At 44.3% G+C, this 20,080-nt stretch overlaps 1 protein-coding gene and 1 pseudogene across 6 annotated transcripts in view; one reads left to right on the forward strand and one right to left on the reverse strand.

Moving 5' to 3' along the window:
- The window catches only part of EGFLAM (EGF like, fibronectin type III and laminin G domains), a 231,329-nt gene that overhangs the window by 35,482 nt on the left and 175,767 nt on the right, over nt 1-20,080 (reverse strand). For all 6 annotated transcript variants that reach the window (XM_078365554.1, XM_078365553.1, XM_035291649.3 and 3 more), the window contains 4 exons: nt 18,896-19,040; nt 13,442-13,631; nt 6,742-6,867; nt 4,425-4,668 (listed from right to left, as the gene is read on the reverse strand). In XM_078365554.1, coding sequence (XP_078221680.1) covers nt 4,425-4,668; nt 6,742-6,867; nt 13,442-13,631; nt 18,896-19,040 — 705 coding nt within the window. The remainder of the gene's footprint in view (nt 1-4,424; nt 4,669-6,741; nt 6,868-13,441; nt 13,632-18,895; nt 19,041-20,080) is intronic.
- On the forward strand, nt 928-2,270 carry LOC118148982 (large ribosomal subunit protein eL27 pseudogene; annotated as a pseudogene).

Consider the following 20,080-nt stretch of genomic DNA (forward strand, 5'->3'; position numbering starts at 1 on the left):
AGCTGGTAGAACATTGTCTCTGGGTGTGGTTTCTGGAAGAGATGAGCACCTGAATCAGTAGACTTAGTAAAGATCTGCCCTCACCACCTGGCAGGCATCATGCAATGTGCAGAGGCTCTGAACTCAACAAAAAGGAAGAGGAAGGAGGTGTGCTCTCTCTTCTTGAGCTGGTACATCCACCTTCTCCTGCCATGAACATCAGTGCTCCTGGTTCTTTGGTCTTCAGACTGGGACCAAGACTTATATCATCAGCTTCCTGGTACTTGGGCCTTTGACTTGGACTGGAACTGACATCATGGGCTCTCTGGTTCTCAGGCCTTTGGGCTTGGACTGGAAATACACAACTAAATTTTCCCAGCTGCCAGCTTGCAGACGGCAGGGCATGGGACTTCTCAGCCTCCATAATCAAGCAAGTCAATGCCTCATGATAAATCTCTCTACATATCTACTTATAGCCTATTGGTTCTGTTTCCCTGGAGAACCCTGACTAACATAGAAGGAAACTGAGCATGGGTTAGCACATTATGGATAATTTTTATCAATCTAGCCATGAGAAAACCAATGCTAATCGTAGGCACCCCAATCCATTCGGTAAAAAGAAAACACTAATTCCTGCTTAGTAACAACAGCCGGATTACCTACCATTTATTGGACCCCTTCATACAGTAGGAGCATTGCATTTATTATTTTATTTATTCCTCACAATGAGCCTGAAATGGGGTTCGGTGAGTCTGGTTTTCTAGATGAGAGGTGGCATGAAGCTAAAACATAGTTATAATTGTGTATAAGCTTGGAAGAAGAGAAAAATTTCATGAGCTATGGTGTAAAAAACAAATTATTTGGTGTACCAATGTCTGTAACATACTTTGAAATACATAAAAAATAAGAAGGACCTTTCTGCTGTAGGCCTGAGCGGCTTCTGTTGAAATGGGCAAGTTTGTGAAACCTGGGAAAGTGGTGGTGGTCTCAGCCAGGTGCTACTCTGGACGCAAGGCTGTCACAGTGAAGAGCACTGATGATGGCACCTCAGATCACCCCTACAGCCACCAGATAGCCCCTTGGACAAAACCGTTATCAATGAAGACATCTTCAGAGACCCTGCTCTTAAACACAAGGCCCGATGGGAGGCCCAGGTCAAGTATGAAGAGAGGAACTGATGGGCAAGAACAAGTGGTCTTTGAGAAGCCGCAGTTTTAAATGCTTTGCTTTGGTCATTACATTTTTTTTTAAAAAAGGACCAGGCACAATGCCTCACTTTAATCCCAACACTTTGGGAGGCCGAGGTGGGTGGATCATGAGGTCAGGAGATGGAGATCATCCTGGCTAACATGGTGAAACCTTGTCTTTACTAAAAATACAAAAAATTAGCTGGGTGTGGTGGCACGTGCCTGGAGTCCCAACTACTCAGGAGGCTGAGGCAGGAGAATCACTTGAACCTGGGAGGCAGAGGTTGTAGTGAGCCAAAATAAGATTGCACCACTGCACTCCAGCCTGGGTGACAGAGTGAGACTCCATCTCAAAAAAAAAAAGAAGGATGGATGGACAGATATAACAATGGCTAGATACGTGATGAAGCAAATACAGCAAAATGTTAACTACAGACTACAGGTGCTCAGTATCAGGATGCTTACTGTACAATTCTTCCAATTTTTCTATATGTTTGAAATTTTTTATAATAAACTATTGGGCAGGAAACAGATTTCATATTTTCTGATATTGTAAAAATGATTAAAGTGACATTAAAAGTTCAATTATTCATTCGAAGTGGAAGTGCTTAAAGTTTAATGACATTTATGCAAGTCTTACTCATTACGTTTTACAGTGAGGTGTGCAGAAAGAGTCTCATTATTGCATTTGTGTTTCCAGCAATGTCTAGTTCCTGGCCCTGGCTGAACTTCCCAATTATTTTGTGGTCCTGGATCATCTTTAGAAAACCATGAGGAATACCAATGGGCACAATTATTGAAAGGTCACCACCCCCTCACTTGATTTTTTGCTTTGGCAAATGCTTTTGTGATTTGTTCTTAGCAATTAGAATTTAATCACCTTGGCTAAATCAATATGCAATAATGAAACAAGCAGCCCTTTTTAAGTGGTCTATCTCCATAACTGAGCCGCTTCATGTTTTTGTGCTGCAGAGGTCACTTGCTGTCGATGCATCATCTTCCTCAACACCCTTTTATCGATCAGGGCCATCAAGAACTCATTCCAAATGTCTTGATTTTTTAATCAAGTTCATAATGAATTTGCCCATCGTATCCTTTTCCTAAAGTTAAAATGATTTGGCCAATTCCACAACTTCCTGTAGTTGGGGCTTTCACTGCATTTCTTAATTAAGCAAGAAGTCTTTGAAATGGTTTTCAAAATAAACAGCTTCCAAAGGGGCATCTGAAATACCAGGAGTAATCACTGTTGTCAGGTAACAGTCAGGACAGGATGGGGTAAGGGGGAAGATGGTGATTTGTCCGTTAGAAACTCTTGCCTCATTTCCATCACCTAATTCTCAAAACTTCTTTTTCCAGTTACCTTTCCTGACACGCAGAGAAATACTGTTTATAAAAAAAAAACTAAAAACACGTTGTGTCAAAAATAGGCACAGAGTTATGAAAGAGAAAAATGCTGGACTTCTAAGGGTTCCATGTGCTTGTGACCCCACAGCTGGAGCTGCCACTGCAGACAGGCAGTGTGGAGAGGGCAGCTGGCCCAGGAGGGGGGCTGATGAGCCCCGACCCTCTCCTGGATCTTTCTGATCATTCCTTATCCAGAAAAAAAACCATTTAAAAGTGCAAGGTGATATTCAAGGTGTCTTCCTTCAATACAGTTCTAAGTGAATTGCTTAGACTATTTTGCATAATCATATGTAAATTGAATCAATTAAATCCCCACCAAAGTTGTCTTGAAATATAGGATGTTTTTGCATAACCAGAGGTACAACAATATTTGTCTGTTCCCCTGGGGAGAAGGTGTCACCAATGCGTAGGAATTCAGCCACAAGGACAAAAATAAACTGTCCTTTCTAAGAACTGTTGAAACCTAATGCAGTGAGCATTTTCCATCAGCCAGGAAAAATGATCAATAGTTAAGGGCAATGCACGGCTGTTACATCTCACCCACGTACTCTTTTTAAACATGACAGTCTAGCAATATGAATAGTGATCAAACACAGTTAGCAATATTCTTTGAAACAACAACAGACTAACTGATATCCTGTTACAGGGCAGCATGGAGCAAAACATCCTTGTGAGTTTCAAAAGAGAAGCATTAGACAAATGCAGGAGCAAAGAGTATGTCTGCATTTGATGAGTGGTCCATCTGGCTTGGAGGTTAAAACTACCACAGAAGGAGCACAATAAAAAGACGGAGACATAAACAAATAAAAGCAACTGCATGTACCAACTACAGGCTCCAAGGAACAACTGACCTGCTAAGTAATTTAATAGTACAAACCAGACAACAGTAGAAAATTTTGACTACTCAGATCAATTCTACAAATACCAGCAAGTACTGCAAAGCACCCACTTCCTGCTGTGCTATGGAAACCACGCATCATGCTTCTCTCTTGAGCGTATCAGTGAGGGAGCAGGTCTTTGCAGTGCTGATAATTCACTGTCAGTTTCCATTAAAAAAATAGTTCAAGAAGAAAGTGAAAATTTAGAGTGAGGTCATCAAGGACATTTTTGTTCATAAATACTTGTTAATACTTTGTTACGAGTTGACATCTATTTGCTGGGTGCCCATCATGTGATGCTCTGTATAAGATGCTGATTAGGGGCCGGGCGCAGTGGCTCAGGCCTGTAGTCCCAGCACTTTGGGAGGCTGAGGCGGGTGGATCACGAGATCAAGAGATGGAGACCATCCTGGTCAACATAGTGAAACCCCATCTCTACTAAAAATACAAAATATTAGCTGGGCATGGTGGTGCGTGCCTGTAATCCCAGCTACTCAGGAGGCTGAGGCAGGAGAATTGCCTGAACCCAGGAGGCGGAGGTTGCGGTGAGCCGAGATTGCGCCATTGCACTCCAGCCTGGGTAGCAAGAGCGAAACTCCGTCTCAAATAAAAAAAAAAGATGCTGATTAGTTACAGTTCATCAAGTTTCTGTGGCCAGCATGGCATAACCTTAGGAGGAAATGGGGGCAGTTTACCTCCAACTGAGGCAAGTCCATTTTCCCTAGTTTGAAGCATAGAACTGCTAATTGCTGGGTAGTTATTTGAGAAAAGGCAACAGTGTGGGCAGGAGAGCGCTCTCTATAGGAAGCCTGTCACCTGCATGAAGCAGGACAAATCAGGACAAGTTTCAGAGGATAAGCATGTAGAGAAGACAGGATGAGTTTAAGCTGTTGAATGGCAATTTTTTTTTTTTTTTGTGAAGGAGTTACTCTTTGCCTTTTTAAGGGAAAGGGTCCCAGAAGGTTTCAGCTCTCACCTGAGAATACCGGTCCCAGAGCCACAGTCAAAGCGGAACTCCACGTGGCCCTCTGCCATGTTGATGGATAGGAAGTCTTTGCTGTCTGTGTCATAGCTGTACAGGAGGACACCGTTTCCTGAATCTGGCCGAAATGTGATTTCAAACTCCATGAAAGAAAGGTAATGCTGGGGCTCCAGTGGCCAGGGCGTTGCAGCGTAGGATCTCAGAGACTCTCTGAATTGCGGAATGGTCAAGGTGAAAGCTAAAGAAACAAACACGGTGTTGGAAATCCCTCTGTGGCAGAAACTAACCAGATGTGCACCCATAGCTATGTTCTTTTTTTCCTGGATCAGACCTAAACTACAATTCCCAGCAGCCCTGCAATAGCTTGGTGGTGTGACTGAATTCCAGCCAGTAGAACATGGGTGAAAGAATCACACAGTCTGGCCCCTAAAACTTCCCTCCATCCTCCATGTTCTTTCTCTCCTCTCACATGCTGGCTGGATGCAGCTATCAGTGGAGGACTCCAAGGCCCCAGAAGAGCCATTAGATGGCAGAAACCTGCATCCCTGTATAACTGTGTGGAGCTGAACCCCTCTCTTACCACCATCTCTGCAGTGATTTTGTAATGTGAGCAAGAACCAGCTTTGATTATATAAGGCTACCGAAGTATGAGATGGTATGTAACAGCATTGGCTTACCTTGACTCATATGCCCTTTTTTAGGTGACATGTGATTTGAGAATTACAAAAGTTTTCCCCAGTATGGTATCTTAGGTCTAAATCTGAATTAGGGAAGAATTTGACTAGTTTTGTAATCTTAGCCTCAGTTTTATTTTCTTTTTATTTTAATTTTAGAATTCTGGAAAACTGATTTTGCAAAATCATTTTTGGAACTCTCCATGATCTTCCAAAATCTTTGAAATTTTCTGTTATCATTTATGTGTGTGTGCACATATCTGTATTTGTGTGCATGTGTTTTATGTATATATATACATATGTATGTACATGTATATAGTACATATTCTATGTATATACACTATTAAAGTGTGAAATAATTTAGTATAACAGTACAAAAAAAGGTTGCTTTTGTCTCATCACATTGTTAATGTTTCTGTATCTGTGTCTATCTTCCCAATATATATATATATATATATATATATATATTTTTGGAGATGGAGTGTCTCTCTGTTGCCCAGGCTGGAGTGGGAAGGCAGCCATGGGCACTTCCCACTTGCCACACTGCAAACTCTGCCTCCCAGGTTCAAGCAGTTCTCCTGCCTCAGCCTTTTGGTTACTTAGGGTTACAGTTGCACACTACCACGCCCAGCTAATTTTTGTATTTTTAGTAGAGAAGGGGTTTCACCATGTTGGCCTCATGATCTGCCCGCCTCAGCCTCCTAAAGTGCTGGGATTACAGGCGTGAGCCACCATGCCCGGCCCCAGCTTCCCAATTGTTCATCAGAAATTAACAGATACTCTAAAGGGCATAAGCATGAGTTTTAAATATTTTGAATTCAGTCTGATACAAGCCATACCAATACAGGCTCTTTAAAAGTCATTCAAGGGCCAAGAGGAGCCCATTCATTTTTGGCATCTTGAAATAAACATATGTTTGGCTGAGGGACAAAAGATGCCCCATAGTAAGAAGTTTGAAAGGCTCAACACCAGATGAGTGAGTTCTCTCTACCGAACACATTTTTGTACTCAGAGATGCTCCAACCCGGTTACAAACAAGTTTCCCCCATCTCTCCCAACAAAACAACACTGATCCCATAAAAACGTATGGGGCTTTATTAGCTTTGCTAAAAATACATTGATGAGGCTGGGCATGTGGCTCACACCTGTAATGCCAGCTCTTTGGGAGGCTGAGGCGGGCAGATCACCTGAGGTTGGTAGTTTGAGACCAGCCTGACCAACATGGAGAAACCCCGTCTCTACTAAAAACACAAAAAAATTAGCCAGGCGTGATGGCGCATGCCTGTAATCCCAGCTACTCGGGAGGCTGAAGCAGGGGAATCACTGGAACCTGGGATGTGGAGGTTGCAGTGAGCCGAGATCATGCCATTGCACTCCAGCCTGGCCAACAAGAGCGAGACTACGTCTCAAAAAAAAAAAAAAAGGAAAAAAAAGTTGCAAAGGGAGGAAAGGTAGAAAACAAGCAGTTTCCAACAACCCAGATAAGGGAGGTAAATTAAATATACAAAATTCAAGCTGGAAATTGCTGCTTTTGTTAGGGAGCCTTTGTCTCTAAGAAAAAAGTACACTGATGTTAAAGTGCATCTACAGGAATTAACATGCAGACGGAAACTGCCATCAACTTGCTTCTTTCTCACCATCTTCACAGTGTCGACCTTTAAACCCAAGGGGACAGAGGCAAATGTAGGAGTCGGCTTTGATTGCTGTGCAGGTGCCACCATTGATGCACGAGGCTTCATCACAGATTCCACTGCTGCACTCCCCTAAATACAGAATGAGAATTACAAAGCCAATCCGCCGTGTGTGCCAGTCCAGCACAGCGGCGCTGACTCCACCAGCAGCGCATGGCTCTGAATAAACACAGTTCAGTTCTTACTCCTGTTGATTTGCAGCCCTGCACGACTGCAAACGGGCTTTCAGGGTAAGTGGATCCTGCTCTTCACTTTAATTTGATTTTGGTTTGTCCTGTATGAAGAACCGTAGAGACTTTAAAAAACATGATGGACACAATAAATCAGATAATACATTTCTGGGCAATTTTATGACCACTAACTGGGATGACTGAGCTGTTTCCGCTTTACTTCATCTCTGTGTTGCTCCCACAAGAGCATATTTCAATCCCCCCAATGTCAACAGGGTGTTTATGCTAAAAGCGTTCTAAATTGCACCACCCCAATTAGCTTAAGTGCTGCTGCCTTGGTTCAAAGTTGAGACAAGCAAGGTAAGCATGGAAGGAGTTACCCAGCCACATCTAAGCTGATTAACTCACCTGGATTGTGGACTCCTCTGTCTGGGGCAGGGAGCTGGGAGGGAGCTGGGAGGGAGCTGGGAGGGAGGGCCCCATAATACGCTGGCACAAGGGTTTCAGAATCCCTATTTCTACTTCCAAAGTTATACTCTTATGAGGGACAGAAAGGTGGGCTGCAGTGATGAGGGCTGAAAGGCTCAACATCCGATGAGTAAGTTCTCTTCACCAAACAGATCAGAGAGCTACAGAAAGGGTATCCTTTGTCATTTTCAAGTGTAGGTCATCAGAGGAAAACAAACGGACTTTTCATGGGCTATTTTTCTTCTGCTTGTGTTTTCTCTTTGTGTGTAAGAAATCAGTTAGACAGATGGACCACCATCTGGCCCAGAACCACATGAGGGAGTACAAAACACTTTTTTCTGGGGGTGGAGGTAGAAGGGTGTTCCTCTGGAAGTGAAGGGTCCAGCTGTGCTCTCTCCGTCTTCAAGGCTGCTCTCTGCATGAGCTGGTAGCCCACCCTGTGACAGCAGGAGCCCTCCTTGGCCTGAGTGTGTCACCTCAGCAAGATGAGTCTCTCACCCTTCCCTCCTTGAATTGGTCCAGCCTTTTCATAAAGACTCACTGGGAGGAGGGGTAAGGAGCAGGTACCCAGGGTTGACCCAGGAGAGGAGACTGTCTTTATGGGTTGCTAACAGAATTTAGTTAAAGCCCTTGTAGATGGCTTGCCACCCCAGCTGCCGTGGGCTAGCCTCTGCTGTGAATTCCAGCTGGTGGCTACTGGCTGTTCACGCAGACATGACCAGTGGTCTCCAGCCACAGCCCTAAGAATTTTGCCCACAACATTCAGTCTCTACAGAGATGCTGGCTTTGATCTTAAAGAGCCAAACTCTCAAAGGTCCCTGAGCCCCGTCAATTTCTGTGGGTTGTGATTCCTTCACAGAGCTTGACTGGATCCACAGAAAGAAGCAGGGTCCTTGTGTTATTTTAGATGTACAGAGATGAATTACTTTACAAATCTTCTGTGTTTTAACTATTTTTAAGAGGTGGGCGTGGGGTAGGGGAGGTCATGAAAGCCAGATGGAAGTGTTGACTTGGTGAAAGCAGCATTTCAGCAAGATTCCTCTAGGAATGGCATGCAAGACAGACTGATGAGTGACGGGTGGAGGAGAGGAAAGAAGTCCTATAGGGGGTGAACAGGGTGGCCGCAAAGAAAACGGAGAGACTGTGAAGGATCAGACACCCAAGGAAGGAAGAAATGAGAGATTCATTCTAGAGGCTGAAGGGGCAAGAAGACTCCTCCAGCACAATCTCAAGGTTTGTTGCTTGGAAAACTAAAAGAATGGTGCGGGAGGGAAGAAATGAGGGTAGCTGTGGACAGAAACTGGCTTCTGCGCAGCAAAGGGAGAGGTTGGATTTAAGTCTAAGATGACTGTGGAAATACTCAGTGCTGGTAGCAGGCCTTGAAAGAAGGGAGAGAGGTTCCCAGAGTTTCCAAACCAGTGCAGGTACAGGGTTACACAAGGCATGGCACTGTGTGAGCTGGAAAGAACCTGAGCACGGGTGAATAAGCCACCACAGGGGCTCTGTGAACCTAGATGCAAAAAAATACGGCATCTCTATTTTCCCTAGCCTCTGCCTGGAGCTGGGTATGCATGTCCTTCAGCTTTCAATGCAGGCAAGATACTTCTAGTATTAGTAGTTCTGGTGGCTTGTGACCAATAGACCTCACAGTTGTTGTCACATCCCATTTATTGCAGATATTTCAAAGTATCATTTATACTTGTTGCTTCTTTAAAGTCATGGGAGTTATTTCACCCACCATTAAATAGTCCTGTTCCTTAATGCTTTATAAGAAGCACATATATTATTATAAAAGCCTAACTTAAAAAATATGTGATAGAGCTGGGTTTCAATATAACTGTTTCCCCTTATAATGTTATGTGTATTATTTTTCTGCATTAAATAACATCATTATAAGAAGAGGTCCATGGGCTTCCTCAGATCACCAAAGGGGCTGCAATGCAAAAAAGGTTAAGAACCCCTGGGCTATTGAGAAGAGAGAACCCTGGCAGCAAGGGCCCAGGGAAGCCAGAAAGGGTAAGCGGAGAGTGTAGCTGAATAGGTTCGTTTTAGGAGGAAAACTCTCAACTCAGAGTGATGGGAAGGAGAGGTGGGTGTGGCAAGGTCATGTATACACAGACCTCATCATCAATATGTAAAGTCACTTTCACCAGCGCCTACCATAGATCGGCTGTGGTGTAGATTTCTGTTAGATAATAAAGCGAGAGGTAGAAGAGAAATAAGACTCCTAAGGAGGGAAAAGAATGTGGAACATCATTGGGTGGAGTTCCTTAAAGAGACCATGAACAAGAAGAAAATTCCCAGTCCCCAGCCCCCAACCCATAACCAAGGTCCACCTATTTCTCCCCTAGTGATTTGTTAGATCCGTTTTGGTTTCTACCACCACCACCACTCCTAGATCAAACTGTCATTTGTCATGAGACCTACTGCACTAACCCTCAGCTGGTCTACATGTATCCCTGAAAGCCCCTCCCAGTTAGCTGTCAGAGCATCTTCTCAAATTACAAACTAGATCATGGCATCCATCTCCCTGGTCCTATTTCCCTGAAACAAGCCCTTCCCTCTGCCTGGAATGTCCTTCCCTCCCTTCTCTACCTTTTCACTCCTATTCTTGCTTCATATTAACTTCCTCTTCTGACAAACTCGTTCCCCACCCTCCAGGCCCTAAACCCTCCCTATTTAATATCATTGCTCTGTCACTTCTCCTTCATAACACTTACCCCAGGTGTAACTTCACCTTCACTGTGTGATTATTATATTAACTTCGTCTCTCCTCATGGCAGCCATATGAGGGCTGAGGTGGATCCTGTCTTGTTCATGACTTGATCTTCAGCACCCAGCATTGTGACAAGCACTAAGCAGGTGCTCAGTGAAGTATTTATTGAGTGAAATGAGGAAAAGAACTGGTCAGCCATGGTGAGACCCATGGTCACCACAGACCTCTTGAATCTCAAATACCTTGGGAAGTGGCTCTGTGACTAGCAGAATGGGGTTATCCAAGACAGGATTGACATACATGAGTGGCAGAAATATAGGTTTGAGAATCTGAATGAAAATAATCAAGAGCTGGACCAGAGAATGCAAAATTTTCTGAAATTGCTGACAGACTATTCTAGAATGTGACTTTCAGAGAGCACAGGAGCTGGGAACGGTCTAAGGAAAGACAGGAGATGAAGTGGAAGGAACTGAGTAATGAAAGGCCCCTCTGGGGAATGAAAATGAGTTTAGCGGGAAGGCAGAGAAAAAGTTGAAGGTGGCAATGCCAAGTTAGAGATATCGGATGGGGAACCATGACCTCCCTGGTGAGGCCGCATTTGACTTATAAAAACTGGAATTTCAGGAGGACTAACTCAAAGGACAGCAAGCATGGAAGCTGAGGAAGCTGTGGTGACCATGGGTCTCACCTTATACCCCAGAGGAAATAAAACGAGAACTGTAAATCACCAACATGGCTGACACGTGCCATTATTAATCACATTCATCTATATAGCAATCCAGTAGCCGTGTCCAGGGAGCTGGAGCCCTCAGGGTAGGTCCTTTTGGTGCCACCTGTTGGAGAAGTTGGTCTCGCACTGTGTGGGAATTAAAGCTGGCAGAAATCAGTTCTTGCCCACTTTGCAACCTCTGAACTACCTGTTAGAGGTTGTCATGCCATCTCAGGACTGCTGGCTTATTCAGGGAGTGTTTTCCTGAAGAAACAGATTATAGCTGATTTGATGTGTAGGGGTTGAATATTAATAATAATATTAAAAACAGGAAACATTATGAAATGTTTGCAATGGGCAAGGCCCTATTCCAAGTGCTTTTTATGCACAACTCATTTAAACAAAATAAACTTATAAGGTCGATACTATTTCTAGATGGGGAGACTGAGTTGCAAAAATTTGTCAAATCCAGGGGCTCTGCCTTCAGAGTCCAGGCTCTTAAACAGGGCATGTGACTCCTGATGGGACTGCTGATTCTGCATCATCACAGAGAGAAGGGGGATTTTTGGAGACACTGTCCTAACATAGTGACAGCTTCAATGATTGTTTCAGTCACTGCTGCTTATTGTTCACTTTGACCAGGTAATCAATGGATGGTAAACTTTTCTCGTTAAGTAAACTTCATCTTTTGTACTTTTAAGAGTGAACAAGGTGGAAGGAAACAATTTGGTAGCTGTAGTTGATTTTGTTAAGAGGGTGGGTCCTGGTGCCAGAATGGCTGAGGTCACATTAGGCTCTACCGCTTATTAGCTGTGTGGTCTTGGGTGAGTTACTTAACTCTTCTGTACCATTGGTTCTTTTATTCTTTTTTTTTTTTTTTTTTTTTTTTTGAGATGGAGTCTTGCTCTGTTGCCCAAGCTGGAATACAGTGGCATGGTCTCAGCTCACTGCAACCTCTGCCTCCCAGGTTCAAGCGATTCTCTTGCCTCAGCTTCCTGGGTAGCTGGGATTACAGAGGCATGCCATCACACCTGGCTAATTTTGTATTTTTAGTAGAGACAGAATTTCACCATGTTGGCCAGACTGGTCTCCAACTCCTGATCTCAGGTGATCCACCCACCTCAGCCTCCCAAAATGCTGGGATTACTGATGTGAGCCACTATACCTGGCCCCATTGATTCTTATCTGTAAACTAAGACTGATGTCAGCACCCACTTCATAATAACCTTGGAAAGATCAAAGTAATTTACAATGGTGCCTACTTAAAGTAGGTACTCAACTAATATTAGCTACAAGAAAAAACAAAACAAAAACTGTTCTGGGAGTCATGAGGATCGAATCCTACCTCTGATTGAGGAATAGAGAGAGGGATGAATTGATATGTGGTCAAGAAAATGCAGCAAAATGTTAATGGTGGAATTTAGAAAGTGAGACTGTGGTGTTCACTGTGCATTCTTTCAAAAGAGATGGAGGGAAGAGACTCAAGGAAAAGACCTGCCATTTCTTGCCAAGGACAGTCATGAGGATGTGGTGCTGGAAGTAGTGAGTGAAAAGGATGAATATCAGAGAGACACCAACTCAGAGTCCTGAAATCACAGAGACCCTGTTACGGACTGAACTGTTTTTCCCCTAAAATTCACAATTGAAGACCTAACTCCCTGTATTTGGAGATAGTATCTTTAAGGAAGTATTTAAGGTTAATTGAAGTCATAAGAGTGGGGACCTAATCCAGTCTGACTGGCGTCATTAGAGGAGGCTATTCGGACATACAGAGAGATACCAGGGGTGAGCATACACGGGAGAAAACCCTGCAAGCACACAGCAAGAAGGCAGCTGTCTGCAAGCCAAGGAGAGAGGCCTCCCCAGAAACCAACTTGGCTTGCGCCTTGATCTAGGACTTCCAATCTCCCGAACTGTGGGAAAATTAATTTCTGATGTTTAACTTGCCTAGTCTGTGGCATTTTGTTATGGCAGTCCTACTAGACAGTCCCTGAATTAACCAACCTTGGAATTATCTATCTGCTGCCTTCTGTGATAGAATTAATGTTTTAAAAATAAGCCTAGTTTCTTCATCTATAAAATGGGTACGATAATAATTTCTACCTCTTAGAGTTAGCATGAGGATAAATGAGAGAGCGTATGAGAAGATGTTTGGCACAGTGATCATGAATCAGGATTTAACCACTTCTGTTAGGAGCAGAGAGTCTATGAAAGCTCTTCTTACATTACTGTGTTGGCTCTTTCACTGGTCTGGTTGAGGTAAGTTAAAAGGGTTAGATTGCTTGTTGCTTTGTTCAGTAAGACCATGCCATATTTCATGATGAGGCTAGCAGGACACAACCAGGGTTTGGTGCTGTTATACTGTTATATTGTTACCATATATTGGTGTTCAGACTCTGGGTCACATGTCTGCAGAGCACCAACCTCACCCCTGGGGCCCACCTGCCCCCTGAAGTTCTGCAGGTACCAGCTTCCCAGGGTAGCACCTAATATTGCTGCTCCCTCCCTGGCCCAAGCCTGAAAGGCAGTCTCATAAAACATAAGTCCTGTAAGAGTACCCCAACTCACTGGGCAGCCACTTACCCACATCAGCCCCACTGAGTGCTTTTCCCAGGGGCCATGGCCTCATGTCGATTCTCCTCCCATTAACAGCGAGCAACTGCACACAGCCTTGAAAGCCTCGATTTGTTCCTGTTGCTCTGACCAACCAGTAAGCACTGGGAGCCCCACCAAGGTAGAGAGGTGTCCGGAAGGTAATTTTACTGTACTGGCCCTTTAAGAAAGATGAACAGTCCTGAACACTCTCACTAAACCAAATCAGAAGCCAAAACACAACAGATTTTTATGAGGGACGTGGTTAAGACATCTATAACAGCCCAGCGTTTTCTGCCATGTGTATTTATCTTCAAGACCTTGGCTTACTGGAAAATTAAACCCATGATTACCGTACGGAACTCATTGAGGTTCTCAGAGGGCTGTGCTTTCAGAAGGCAGGATTTTGGAATGCCGAGAAGGGAAGGGAAGGGAGGTCAGAGCCACGCCCGACCCACCAGGCAGGGGACCATGCTAGGCGTCCAACAAAAACGTTCTTTCCAGTCCTGACACCAGTTGACTGTGTACTTTGGAAGGGTCTTAGGGCTATTCTGTGCCTCCAAAGGTGATGATATTAATTTTGTATACAGTGGGCTAACAATTACCCTTTCACTGTCCTAGTCACTTTCATACTATACCCCGAGAGAAACATTGTGGGGGGAAATTACCAAACATATTATGATCCAACGTGTTTTGAAATTTGCTTATGAATATGACCTTTTTTTAAAGTGTTGTTATGGTGAGGTAGGGAAACTTCCCATCTTAGACCAAACCACAATCTGGATTACAGGCTTTAAGGTTACAAAATACAGAGCTGAAGATTAGGTGGGACAAAATTAAGTCACCCTTGGTCTTTTTTTATGATCAAAATATCTCATTCATTTCCATTACAGGATAAGGAAGAGTGTCAGGGAAAGGCATGCTGCCAGAACTTATAAAATGTTCAGAGTGTAAGACTCTGAAACCTAATCTTTATCCTTTAAACTTCTGTTACCAGCAAGTAAAAATCTAATAATTGTTTTATCTTTTCTGATGAAGAGATAAGAATCATTTGTAAATAGCAGACTGATCATGAGCTAGGCAGTGGGTTTTCAGGGTCAGTTACAGTCCGCCAGCCGCTGAGCATGCTATTTTCATTAGATGAGTTAAATGTCCTCTTGGCTTCTTTCAGCAAGATTCTCAGAATTCACTTCTTCTGGATCCCATCCTGGCCCTTCCAGTCTTGTTCCCTGATGTAGGACCACAGCAGGAGTCCTGACAGCTCCATCCTTTTCTAGAGCATAAGGTGCCTTATAGGGGTGGGTAGCTATTTTGCTGTGCCCTTCACAAGATCCCGGGGAATAGTCTACAAACCTGGCTTTTACATTTCAGATGAGGGTTGCCTTCTGATCCCTGGAGCCTGCTTTGCCTGCCTATACAGAGAAATGAAAGTGCCCTGGAATTCACATTCTTTCAGGACGGCCCTTAAGAGTTTGGGATGAGTCTGAGGTATAAGTTATACCCCAGAGCTCCTCTGCTGAATCAGGCAGAAGCCATACTCTGAAAAACGTGACCTGAGATCTCAGTCTTGCTGATATCCTCTTCTTCCCTGTCCACCTCCTCTCTCTTAGCCATTTCTCCTGAGAGCACTTTCCTAATATATCAAGTGGCACAGGACTCCACATCTCAGGTCTGTTGCTGGGGAATCCCACTTAAGACAGAATCACTGTCTCTCAAAACAGTTCATTAAACATCCACATCTGTGGTCCTGCTTTACAACTTGCTTAGCAAATCTCACTAGTATGGAGGCAATCTTTGGCCTGAGTATCCATAAAGCTACATGCTTCTTGCAATTAATTCTTTAAAAAAAAAAAGGTGGTGATATGGCTTGAAATCCACCCAAATATCATCTTGAATTGTAGCTCCCATAATCCCCACATGTTGTGGGAGGGACTCAGTGGGAGGTAACTGAATCATGGGCGTGGTTACCCCCATGTTGTTCTCGTGATAGTGAGTTCTCATAAGATCTGATAGTTTTTTTCCCCCTTTGCTCAGCACTTCTTGCTGCTGCCACGTGAAGAAGGGCGTGTTTGCTTGCCTTCCACCATGATTGTAAGTTTCCTGAGGCCTTCCCAGTCATGCAGAACCATAAGTCAATTAAACCTCTTTCCTTTATAAATTACCCAGTCTCAGGTATTTCTTCATAGCAGTGTGAGAATGGCCTAATACAGGTGGGGTCTGCCTGTGTTACCCAGGCTGAAGTGCAGGGCTATTCATAGGCTCAATCATGGCTCAATGCAGCCTTGAACTCCTGGGCTCAAGCAATCCTCCTCCCTCAGCCTCCCAAGCACCTGGAACTACAGGTACATGCTACCACACCCCCCACTTTTTGTTTTTTCTTGGAAATAGGGTCTTGCTCTGTTGCTCGGGCTGGAGGGCTGGAGGGCAGTGGCACCATCTCAGTTCACTGCAGCCTTGACCTCCTGGGCTCAAGTAATCCTTGCTCTTCAGCCTCCCAAGTAGCTGGACTACAGGCGTATGCCACCACTCCTGGCTAATTTTTCTATTTTTGGTAGAAATGAGGTTTCACCATGTTGCCTACGCTAGTCTCAAACTCCTGAGCTCCAGTGATCCTCCTGCCTCAGCTTCCCAAAGTGTGGGAATTACAGGTGTGAGACACTGTGCCCAGCAATTAAATTAATTCTTTTTTTTTTTTTTTTTTGAGACTAAGCTAAAGAAATGATAGGCTGTGTTAATAGAGTCATAGCATCTAAACAAGGGAGGTGATAATCTTATTGCCCAGGCTGGAGTGCAGTGGCACCATCTCAGCTGACTGCAACCTCCACTTCCCAGGTTCAGGTGATTCTCCTGCCTCTGCCTCCTGAGTAGTTGGGATTACAGATGCCCACCACCCACACCCAGATAATGTTTTTATATTTTTATTGGAGACAGGGTTTCACATATTGGCTAGGCTGGTCTTGAACTCCTGACCTCAAGTAATCCACTTGCCTCGGTTTCCCAAAGTACTAGGATTAGAGGCGTGAGCCACCGAGCCTGGGTCAATTAAAATAATAGAATTTTGAGATGAATAAAAAATATAATAACTCTTATAATTCAAACTCTCACTGGCTGTTGGATTCCTGGTACATCCCTAACAAGAAGTTTAGATAAGTTATCCTTTGAACACCCTGCAAGGATACCCCTCCCTCCTGAGATAGTCTGTTGCACTTCTGTCCCTTTGTATGATTAGGTGAAGCTAAAATCGATCTCCTGAGGCTCATTCCATTCATTCAGCTTCAGACTTGAGGGTCCATGGAGTAAATCTTTCTTTCCCAAGACTCTCCCGTTAACTCTGTAATGAAAAGCTGCCTTGCATGTCTTCATCTTCTCTTCTCCAAACTAAACACTGCTCCTTCAATCAGTCATTGAAGGGATTTCAAGTCATCTTCCCGCTTGGGTGACAATCCCCGGAACATGTTCCAGTGTGTCTGTGGCCTTCTTAAAATGTGATCCAGATGTGAATGTAATCCTCTCAGAGGACTAGAGTCACGAGTGGAGTCACTAGAAGCTATCACATAGTCACCACAATAGAATAAGATTATCACCTCCCTTGTTTAGATGCTATGACTCTATTAACACAGCCTATCATTTCTTTAGCTTATTGTTTCCACATGACCCTGTTTGTTAATGGTTATGAAACTTCCCCACTTTAAACCATTAGACATTTTCACAGGCTCCTATTGTAGCTTCCCATTTTGCCTTCGTGTTAGTATTTTGGACCCAAGCTAGAAGTTTCTCTATTCCCAGCCAACTAACTTTTATCAGGTTAGGCCTATAGTCCTGGCACTGATGCAGTTCATTGACCCTGTCCTTTTCTTCCTGAGCCATCTGAACATAAACAATCTCCCTGGACTCACATTTACTAAATTTGAATTCTTGTTCCTTTGGAACCAGTGGGATCGAAATTAATGAGATGTTTTCTTCTATTTTTTGGAAGGCAGGATATCAGCAAGGCATGGCCCTTTATATCAGGGTCTCCAATCTCTGGGCCATGTACCCACACCAGTCTGTGGCCTGTTAGGAGCTGGGCTGCACAGCAGGAGGTGAGTGGAGGCCGGGTGAGCGAGTGTTTTACCGCCTAGCTCTGCTTCCTGTCAGATCAGCTGTGCCACCAAATTCTCATAGGAGCACAAACCCTATTGTGAACTGCACATGTGAGGGATCTAGGTTACACGCTCCTTCTGAGACTCTAACCATGCCTGATGAGCTGAGATGGAACAGTTTCATCCTGAAACCATCCCCCAACCCCAGTCCATGGAAAAACTGTCTTCCACAAAACTGGTGCCTGGTGCCAAAAAGGTTGGGGGCTGCTGCTTTATATAACGTGTCTTGCTGGCAAAGAGTAGAGAGGAGCCCAGGCAGGAAGAAGATACAGGCATATACACAAAGGTTCTCTTACTACATTTTTCCTCGGAGAATACAGACACCTGCCTGATTATAATTACAGGCTCAGTTCCTTGGCAGGCTGCTAATCCAAACTGTTTATTCTGAACACAGTCCTAAAATTGCCCAGACCATAACAAATATGTGAATACTAGGTGATTTGCTGAGTAGCCCGAGAGTCTAATTTATTTTTTACCATTTCCTACAATTATGCCCCCCCAACAAGGGTAGATGAACAGCTTATTCCTGCATTTTGAACCAAGTGAACCTTTCAAGACTATTTTCTAAAGCCACAGGATTGCAACACCCTTGCCCTAAAAGCAAGCTTTGGGTTTGACACTAATAATGGGTTCTAGGCCGGGTGTGGTGGCTCATTCCTGTAATCCCAGCACTTTGGGAACCCCAGGTGGAAGAATCACTTGTGTCCAGGAGTTCAAGACCAGCCTGGCAACAGAGTGAAACTCTGTCTCTACAAAAAACAAAAGAAATTAGCCAGGCATGGTGGCACATGCCTGTAGTTCCAGCTATTTGGGAGGCTGAGGTGGGATGGTTTGAGCCAGGGAGTTAGAGGCTGCAATGACCCATGACTATGCCACTGCACTCCAGCCTGGGGGACAGAGTGAGATCCTGCCTCAAAGCAGTAATAGTAACAATGGGTTCTACTCTTCCAACATGAGCCTTCTTCTACCGCTGGCTTTGATGTACTCAGGGAAAGACAATTTGTCCTTGGGCACAGGCCTGAAGCATGTACCAGTGCACCAAAAGCAAAGATGCTTGCAAGTTTAATTCCTCTCTTCAGTAGATGTTGGGTGGATATGTGCCCTGAAAGCTCACCTGTAGTGCAAGAGCACACAGGAGCACATCAAAGGTCTGTTACATGGGTTCACCATGTGAAATGGGCCTCACCAAGCCCAATCAGAACTTGAATCATGCAGGCTCTGCCACGGCTCCCTGCAGTGAGTCCCTCTCAGGACTTCCGGTGGGCGGTAGGTAGGGTGGGCAGGGTGTGGGGCTCACACTCACCTGGGACTGACCTGTCACCGGGGTGCCATTGTTTAGCTGCAGCAGCCCGTTCTGCCCATCTCTGTAGAGCATAACTGTGTGCCAGCCCCCCAGTTTGATTTTGGTCTCACTTACAATGATGGCAACCCCAGTTCCACAATTAAACCTGTTTGGGGAGAAAGGGAAAAGCAGATTCTTTGATTAACTAGCTCATTATGCTTTCAGACTCCATGGACATCACTTCCAGGACAACAGCTCCTTTCAGAGTCAATCTGTTCAGAGTTATGTTTCTGAATATCAAGCACTGTTGAAATCAATACACAGAAGAACTAGGCACCTCTTCCTGGGGACGATCTCTGTCTGGTAATCTTTCATCTGCCCATAGAACCTTTCAATGTAGGGCCTTTGTAAACCTGATTTTTTTCTGGAGCTTAGGAAATGATGTGCATATAGGTACTGTGCTTGCCACCTGTGTGATGGGATCTATACCCCAAGCCTCAGCATCATGCAGTATTCCCATGTAGCAAACCTGTACATGTACCCCCTGTATTTAAAATACAAGTTGACATTAGGCTGGGCATGGTAGTTTACGTCTGTAATCCCAGCACTTTGGAAGGTCAAGGAAGGTGGATCACTTGAGGTCAGGAGTTTGAGATCAGCCTGGCCAACATGGTGAAATCCCATCTCTGCTAAAAATACAAAAATTAGCTGGGCATGGTGGTGGGTGCCTGTAGTCCCAGCTACTCCAAAGGTCGAGGCAGCAGAATCACTTGAACCCAGTAGTCAGAGGTTGCAGTGAGCTGAGATCACACCACTACCTAGGCGACAGAGTGAAACTCTGCCTCAAAAATAAATAAAAATAAAAAATAAAAGTTGAAATTTTAAAAAGCTTGGCACGGTGGCTCATGCCTGTATTCCCAGCACTTTGGGAGGCCAATGCAGGCAGATCACTTGAGGTCAGGAGTTCCAGACCAGCCTGGCCAACATGGTGAAATTCCATCTCTACTAAAAATACAAAAGTTAACCAAGCATGGTAGCACATGCCTGTAATCCCAGCTACTTGAGAGGCTAAGGCAGGAGAATCACTTGAACCCAGGAGGCAGAGGTTGAAGTGAGCCAAGAGTGCGCTACCCACTGCACTTCAGCCTGGTTGACAGAGACTCTGTCTCGAATGAATGAATGAATGAATGAATGAATGAATGAATG

Source organism: Callithrix jacchus, chromosome 2 (assembly GCF_049354715.1).
Source record: "Callithrix jacchus isolate 240 chromosome 2, calJac240_pri, whole genome shotgun sequence".
Taxonomy (NCBI): domain Eukaryota; kingdom Metazoa; phylum Chordata; class Mammalia; order Primates; family Cebidae; genus Callithrix; species Callithrix jacchus.